The sequence below is a fragment of the Bison bison genome, unplaced genomic scaffold, assembly GCF_000754665.1.
Source record: "Bison bison bison isolate TAMUID 2011002044 unplaced genomic scaffold, Bison_UMD1.0 scf7180017864059, whole genome shotgun sequence".
In the NCBI taxonomy this organism is placed as follows: Eukaryota; Metazoa; Chordata; class Mammalia; order Artiodactyla; family Bovidae; genus Bison; species Bison bison.
In genome coordinates, this window is record NW_011494631.1 from 5,462 (window position 1) to 14,529 (window position 9,068).

The 9,068-nt window shown below is 39.1% G+C and overlaps 1 protein-coding gene across 1 annotated transcript; it reads right to left on the reverse strand.

Moving 5' to 3' along the window:
* Positions 1 to 4,179: 4,179 nt before the first annotated feature.
* LOC104985747 (P antigen family member 3-like) lies at positions 4,180 to 8,503 on the reverse strand. The gene is made up of 4 exons (XM_010836068.1): positions 8,430 to 8,503; positions 7,817 to 7,955; positions 7,288 to 7,413; positions 4,180 to 4,292 (listed from the first exon to the last, which is right to left on the reverse strand). Exons 1-4 carry the CDS (start codon positions 8,499 to 8,501, stop codon positions 4,270 to 4,272), a joined length of 360 nt encoding a protein of 119 aa, XP_010834370.1. The 5' UTR covers positions 8,502 to 8,503; the 3' UTR covers positions 4,180 to 4,269.
* Between the last annotated feature and the right edge of the window lie 565 nt (positions 8,504 to 9,068).

Below are 9,068 nucleotides of genomic sequence, written 5' to 3' on the forward strand. Positions count from 1 at the left end.
CCTGCCAATCCTAAAGGAAATGAACTCTGAATATTCACTGGAAGGACTGATGCTGAGGCTGCAATACTTTGGCCACCTGATGCGAATAGCTGACTCATTGGAAAGGACCCTGATGCAAAAAGATTGAAGGCAGGAAGAGAAGGGGGTGACAGAGGGTGAGATGATTAGATAGCATCACCAACCCAATGGACATTAATTTGATCAAACTCAGGGAGATAGTGTAGGACAGAGGAGCCTGGCATGCTGCAGGCCATGGGTAGTAAATAGTTGGACACGACTGAGCGACTGAACAACCACCACCACCTCCACCTTACCTTTGAGCTTCCCTAAGCTTCCAGAGCCCCACTCTCAGCAGGACGAAGAAGCTTTCTGTGTCTGTCAGTAGTAAAGGCTGAGCTTCTGTCTTCACACACTCATTGCCCCCTGCTTAGGGCTGATGATGGGTCCTTAGAATGCTCTTCACACCCTCCCAGAGCTCAGACCAGGGAGCCTTCTCATGACAGTAATGGAGCACCTATCCAGGCACAGATATGGGATTTGGAGCTGTTTACCCCCCTCTCCATGTGCTTTCTCCCTTTACATTCATTTGCACATTTCTTCTTGAGTCACCGAATCCAACTCTGCTCATCCCCACCTGGTAACTGTAACAAGCTGCACCTGCATCTCTATCAGGGCGGGTACCCCCTGCACTATGTATTTTCCTTCTCTCCCTTCAGAATCTCTAGACTCCCAGACACCACCCTCAAAAGGGGCAGTGATGCAGGGGAGGTTGTGACTCTCATCCACAGCCTGGGTCAAAGCACGGCTGTGTTATATATAACCTCTTTCACTCTTAGAATGAACCTTATCTTCTAGCTTTCCTCCTGCTTCTTGGCCACCCTGCTCACCGTTTTGCTTTGCTTTTCCCTTAGGTCCATTCCCTGTGTTTCTCCTTTGCACTTCTTTTCTGTTTATGTGTCTGTCTGGTCCACCAGTGTGATATTCCCATCATCCACCACACATCACTGGTCTTGTTACTTCAAGCATTGCAGACACGTCCTGAGACATGCTAGTAATCAATATGTGTGTACTCAATGAAGGGATATTTTTAATGAGTGACAGGAAAAGGATCTCCTCCATGTAGGAGTCAGTATATAGGTGTCATATTTGTAGCATCATACATAAAGCCTTGTGTCTTGTTCCAAAAAGCACTGTAGGAGTGTGACTCTGTCTTGGTGCCCTGGTGCCCTTGCATGTCCCCACTTAGGCTATGTAGGCAAGGCTAAACTGCAGGCTGACTTGAACCTTGTCAGAGAACCTCCTGATTGCTCTTGCAGCAAGGGGAGATAAGCAGCCTGATGAAGAGCTGCTATGAGGCCATTTCTCACCTGCCTCCTCATCCAGCTGGAGGTGACACAAAGTTGTTACTCATCCACCTCTGGTTTCAGTTGAACATAGGATGGTCTCCCTAGCCCCAGCTGAGAGTACAGCTGTGGACTGCAGAGCTGCTCAGTGCCATAGGGCACAACTGTGGGCTCCTTCCTGGCAGAGACCCACCACCTGTAGTGCCTTTACTGAGGCCTTCCAATTCAGTGGCAAACCACGGGACTAGGGACAAGGCAACTGACACCAGGGTCATATTGCTTCTGCACTGTCTGTAAGGTAGAATCTGAATCCATTCGGGTTCATTGTCTCCTTACTGGCCAAGCCCGTAGAAGGTGACAAGCCAAACTAACAACTGCAGTGGTGCCCTGAGGCCCTGTAGCTCCTGTGCTGTGACTTAGGGACTGGCTGCCTGACTACGTGACAGAGTCTGGTGTTGAGTTGTGTGATGTTGCGTGACCAGAATACTGGCTTATTTTCGTCATCACACACAGCAAGGAGCACAGTTTTCACTACATATTATGACTTAGGGTAGCCTTGTCAGTCCTCATTAACAAACCAACCTTACAATGGATGCCATGTCTGATACCAGCTATTGAATCTGCTATTGAATCAATATATTTATTTAGACAAAATATGTTTCTGAAGTCCAGTTCATTTTAAAAGTTAACCTTATAGCCTACTTGAAATTCAAAATCTGTATCACTTGTGAGAGAATTGTAATTGTAAAGGTAAATGTTTAAATGAAAAATTGGAGTAGAATAAGCCAAATCCATTTGCAATGTAATGCCTACTTCACGTTATCTTGTTTATTCTTCATAACAAATATTTACTGTAAACTTGTAATTTCCACTTTAGAAATGGGGAAACAGATCCAAAGGATGTAAATACCTTTCTCACCTTCACTCAGTATGTGTCAGAGCCAGTACTGATACTCTGAGTTATGTCACGTGCTGTGCTTAGTCGCTCAGTCGTGTCTGACTCTTTGTGACCCCATGGACTGTAGTCCGTCAGGCACTTCTATCCATGGGGATTCTTCAGGCAAGAATACTGGAGTGGGTTGCCGTGGCCTCCTCCAGGAGATCTTCCCAACACAGGGATCAAACCCAGGTCTCCAGCACTGCAGGCGGATTCTTTACCGTCTGAGCCACCAGGGAAGCCCAGTTATGTCATGTCATAGCCAATAAGGAGACAGAGCAGATAAGACTCAAGTCATTTTGTCTCACGAAGTTCCCCTCATTCCTTTCCCTTTTCTTCTAGCTAGGATCTAATCTTGTCAGACAGCTCCATGACCTAGGGGCTTTGTCACATACTTTTTGGTAAGTTGGGATACTCTTATTTAAGTCTTGTGGTAGATTTGAACCTCCCATTTTCAACCCTTTTGGACCTAGATTTTCATACCTTTGTAAGGGCACAACAGCTGCTATTTATAATCCCGTTATCCACTAAGCAGAGTGAAGTCTGAATAGGTCCTTTGTTGCAGAAATATATTTTTTTGGTGCATGACGATGCAGATGGGGGCTCAGAGATGTAAGCGTTGTTATTGTATTAATAATAAGGATATAAGGGAGGAATCAGACAGCTGGAGGACTTCCCCGTAGCTCAAACGGTAAAGAATCTGCAGGAGACCAGGGTTCGATCCCTGGGCTGGGAAGATCCTCGGGAGAAGGGAATGGCAATCCACTCCAGTATTCTTGCCTGGAGAATTCCATGGACAGAGAAGCCTGGTAGGGCTACAGTTCATGGGGTCACAAAGAGTTGGACATGACTAAGTGATTCACACATACACACACACACACACACACACACACTCACAGACAACTGGAGGGCTTCTGAGATCTGGTGACTATCAAGCCAATGGAGGACGTCATGGAGAAGAAAAGATGTTTGTGGCTGTTCTCTCCCTGCACCCAAAAAACCTTGGAAGGCAAGTCAGAAATGTGTGAAAGATATGCTGTGCCATTTGCCATGCAATTTGACAGCAGTTCTTTTCCTGTCTCCCTACAACCTTTAACAATGGCTTTGGCATTCCATTTCTCTATAGGACAATACAAATATATTAAGTTTTTAAAAATGTTTCTCAATGATTTCATCAGGGACACCGTATGAGATTTGGGTGGCACATTTTGTAAACCCATTTATTCAAGAGAAGACCAAAGGCTTTTATGAATTTTTTATGTGTGGGTATATATATGTATGTATATGCATTAACATGTAGATTACACCTAAAGAATATGTTATGACCCAATTTTTTTAACCCTAGAAGTGCAAGGGTGGTTTACATGTATAAGGTTACCAATGCAATTCACCACATTAATAGAAAAATGGAGGGAAAACAATTCTATGATCATCACAATTGATGCAGTATAAGTGTTTGATGAAAATTAATCTATATTCAAGACAGCAAACTAGGAATAGAATGGAACTTACTCTGATAAAGTATATCTACAAAAAAGCAATGTAAACAGGTTGAAATGGAGAAGATTTTTCATTTCCTATTGGGAAAAATGCCGATTATCACCTGCTTTAGTCAAGACTATTCTGGCCAGGTTTGTTCAATGCTGCAAAATGAGGACAGGTTTAAGGTTTAAGCCAGTAGAAACTGTTGATATTCAAATATAATAGTATATTTTGAAAAGCAAAAATAATCTAGATCTAAATTTGTGGAATTAATATGCATATTTAGAGGAATTGTTGGACAGAAAATCTATATATAGACATTCTATCTCTACAGACAGCCTCAACTAGACAATAAAAATCACAAACCATGAATTTTCAATAACATTAAATACCCAGGGATAAATTTAACAAAAAATGTGCAAGTAGAAAATGAAACTTTATTGACCGAACTTTAATAGTCAAATACACAACATAAGAACAGCATAGATGGTTTCAGTTTATCTTCTTTCAAGCAAATGGCTGCCCTTCACCTATAATATAAACATTAAAAAAGTTACTTAGCAGAACTTTATTTCGATGACAGGAGAGGTATACAAAGTTCACTGCAGTTGTAGTTTTATAAAATGGACTAAAACAGGAACACTAAGGGCGACCCTTTGGCTTACCTTCAGTTAATCCTCTATAGAGATTTTATAGACTTTTCAGGCACATTACCAGTATTTTTAAAAACACACTACTCTTCCTAGTTATACAAGAAAAGAAGGACACTGAGTTCAGAACAAATGAAATCAATGGAGCCTATCAGAAGGTAGTTTTCAGTAGAAGGCAAAACTGTGTACACATTCAGTAAAATATCTAACAACAAAAAGCACCCTAAGGAGAACAAAATACACAAAAACTGAAACAAAAAATCCCAAAAAAGTATCATTTAAATGCGTTGGTTTGAAATAATATTCCGAATATAGGATAGCTAAACAGTTGTTATCTCTGTTACTGCTTAAGTGAAGTAAATAAAAAGGCCAGTATTACATTTGTTTCTTCTCTACTGTGCAAAAGTGTAGACATTTTCATTTGTTCTAATTTATCCCCGATATGGTGGTTTTAAGTCGGTTAAACATTTGTCCCCTTTTTTACCTGTGGCCCTCATGTAATTCTAAATGTTTCTTTTCACCCTGGAAAGCATTCCAGTTGGTATAATACATTATATGTGACACTAATTTTAAGTCATTACTATCACTGGCAACATGGTGACATCAAAATGTGAAGCAGAAATAGGACTGTTTCTCACAGCCACACCAAAAAAAAAAAAAAAGAAAGAAAAAAGGAGAAAAGAAAAGGGAGAGCAAGAGGCAGTATGAGTGAGAGAGTAAATCAAGTAGGAAGAGAGAAAGAAAATCTGAAAAAGCAGATTTTTTTCTTTCTAAATGGTAATGGCTTTTGAGAGAAAACTCTGACCAATTTCAAAAGTTCATCCACGGTATTTGTGATGTTTAGTTATTTAGTTACTGTGGGGTATGTTAAATAATATGTTTTTCTACCCTACTAGCCATTTCATCAATATTCTGAAAATATTTGAGTTCCAGATTATACTCTGCTTTAATTCTGTAATATACTAACTGTTACACTAACTGTTAGTGTCTTGTTCATATTTCTAATTATGTGTACTTGGGCTTTGTCCATTTGCTTCACAATGATGTAAACTAGAGGAATGGACTGGCAGTTTGGGGTTGGCAGATACAAACCATTACATTCAGAATGGATAAACAACAAGGTCCTACTATATAGCACAGGGAACTAATGTCCAGTCTCCTGTGATAAATCACAATGGAAAAAAATATTTAAAAATGTGTGTGTATGTATATATATTAAAATTTATGTAAACTACCACATTGTCATTTATTAGTTGAGTTTATTTTCCTCTTCCTAACACTTCATACCTGTCTTTTAATAAATATCTTTTTCTTTTTCCCTTAGGTTTATTCTGTTGCTCTTTTTCTTACCTTTTATGTTGGATGTAGAATTTTATATTTATGTACCTTGTAATTTATGTATTTTTCTTTTTAAATACCACACATATTTAGGGCTAAGATTTTTCTATGAGAACATTTTAATCATGTTCTGTAGTTACTTGAAAGTCATCTGAAAGTTGTATTTTCATCTAATTGTTCAAATGGAATGGAAAAAAAATGTAAAGTGAAAATATTTAGAAGGCTAATACACAGTAAATTCTTCCCTAACTATGAAGTTCCTCCTTTAAAATCAGAATCATGCAATTTATTGTCAGCAAGTTGGAAAACAGGTATGTGAAAGATACTAAGTTGATTACGCAGGAAGAACTAGTTACAATTTTTGGCCTTCAAAACTTTTTAAACTCATGTATCAAAGAGGAAAAATAACATACTTGATACGGTTAGAGAGGATTATATCATGAGGCTCAGATTTTTATTAGTTCTTTAAGAGCGAGAGTGGGGTATATGGCAAAACCTTCATAGTATTGTAAAGTAATCATCCTCCAATTAAAATAAGCAACCTCCCGCGCCCCTCAAAAAAAAGACCAAACGTGGGGGCAGGTAGTGTGCTTAGCATATGTATCTTACTCACACCTGCCTTGAATATCACTGACTAAATGCACTCTCTCAACTTGATCAGCCACAGAAACAGGAAACTAGACTATCTTTGGCCATTTTATTATTCAGTCATTTCATGCTTCCCTGGGGAAAGGATTTAAAATGCAACTATTTTTTAAAGAGCCAGAGAATTCAGAATTTGAGAGAATTTAACATACATCAAGCAGACTGTTGGCTCATTTTCTTTTATAAAAAATTAATTGATTTTAATTGGAGACTAATTACAATAGTCTGGTGGTTTTTGCCATACATTGACATGAATCAGCCACAGGTGTACATGTGTCCCCCGTCAGAAAATGAAATCTCAATTCCCCTGTTATAATTTGACTCAAGATGACATTTTATGATAAATACATCATACAAAACAGAGTATTCTTGTATGCATTCCATCAAAGAGAATCAGAGAATGCAGAAATTAGCACTGAAAGATCAGCATCTTCGTGTATCTGTTCTGAATTCACAACGTACATGAGTAATGTTGAGTTTAGAAGTTAAGGGATTTCACAGAATCACACACATTATGCTAAAGCTGGTACTAGAACCTACTTGGATGCCTAACCATATTTCATATAAACTGATATTTATTACAAATGCATTCCATATTTGCTACAAGCAGAAATTATAAAAGAACCTGAAAATTATTAGCTATTGCTTAAAGTACTTATACTCAAGAGAAGAAAACAGTTCCCTATTTTCAATTCCATATGGCTTTGATCCTGTCTGTTTCTTTATTTGAAAGTCTGTAAGTCAGGCATTCAGGCATCTGGGGTCTGAACTACCTTTCAAAGAATATGTGAACTCTATTATTAAAATTAGTAATGTTCCCTCTATATTAGTAAAGATATAATATTCTGAAAAACAGAAACCACATAAACTACTTTCTGAATGGATGACATACCTGCTTCTGGCATTTCAACAGGCTCTGTATTTGATGCAAACTCCGCCCTGACATCGGGACCATCTCCACCTTCACCCCCAGTCTTTGCCAGAGCCAATTGCTGGAGATCAGCTTCCAGGCCAGAATCTTTAAAAAAATGCATCAATTCAGCTGTAAAGCATACAATATAAACAAGGGAATGATGATATTCATTCCCTCGGTGTTATGAATTAAAAGCCTTAGGTTAGTATGCTAAAAATGTGATGAATAAGAACCTCAGGAGCATTATTCCAGGAATGTTTTGCTGGAGAAAAAGGAAAGCAGAATTTTCCGAATGTTATTACCATTTTCCTTTTCCAGGGTTGTCCTCAGACAACTTAGTTGCCCCCTTCTCTTTGTCTTGAAAACAAGGGAAAATTTGAGCGACCACACTGACCTGCAAACTATACTCTCCTCAGTTTTTTAGGAACTGTCTGAAGTCCTTTTCTAATGTTTCCTTTCCTCTTCTTACTGGTTATGTCTTAAGGCATGAGGCACAGATACACTTTACCTTCAAAGGGATCCTTCTCCTCTTCTTCATCACGATTCACTGGATCCTCTCCATGTACTTCCTCCTTTCTAGGTGTGATATCCTGAATCTCAGCTGACGGTTTCTCTTGTTGAGGTTGCTCAACACTGGGCTGCTGGTCCTAGTAGAGAGTGCATGCAAAGAAAAACTTTTGTTGTTAATACATCTAATAGCATAAATATACATAATACATAGATATATCTGATCATAAGTAAACCTAACAACATTTTCCCAACACAATTCTATGTACTTACTTTTAATAAAGTTACTCTTCCCACAGAGAAGAGTTAGCTCCCATAAGAGTTACCCAGAAAGACTTTGGAAGTTATTTAAATCTATGTTGGGATGGAAGTATGCAGCCTGTTGTTAACAAGCAGGAGGAGGGAGTCACTGGGCACATTTCCAGGGAATTTAACAGTATAATCATCCAGGCAACGCCGGACTATAATATATCTGGATCAATGTTCCTTCCTAAGACAAAGTGTCACCCTTTATCAGCATGGAAGACCTTTATCACCTCATCTGTACTACTTAACATCATTTTCTCAAAAATAAACTTGTGCTAATAGAAAACACCAAATGGTAAGGTACTCACAACCACAGGTTCATCCACCTGGGAGCAATCTGGCTTTGTAGGTCCCAATGTTGATGCCACTTGCCCACTCATATTTCTCCCTGAAAGCAGAATATTGTGATTTAGAAAATGTATTTAAGAGTACAGCTATATTTGATCACTTTTATGACCTTATGTTGACTTTTTTTTTTTTAATGTGAAAATACTTTCAAATGAAAACTCTGGTTAAGTATGAGTGTACATGCATTTCAATTACACCAAATATAGTCGCTTGCAAAGCCATTTGTGTCTTTGCGAAGCTGGCAGAGAAATCACCTTAAGGTACACAAGAAGGCTGAATTTTTGTGAGGACGTTTGATTTCACAACAGACTTCTCCATCATGAAGATCTTTAGTGAAATACTCCTAGGAATTCAAAAGCTCAGGACTATTGCTCATGTCACACTCCTATTCACCAGACCTATTTTCCCCAACTCTCTTGGAATTCAGTTGGAACAGGAAGAAAGGCTCAGTCTTTACAGCCTGACTATGGCGATTTTCTCAGTGTCTGGGGCTGAGATGAGGCTGCATACAGAGCAACCGGTCCACTTCTCTCTTGGCACCGTACCACAAAACCCGCAATACAGTCACAACCCCACTGCGGTCCGGTTTCTAGGCCTTT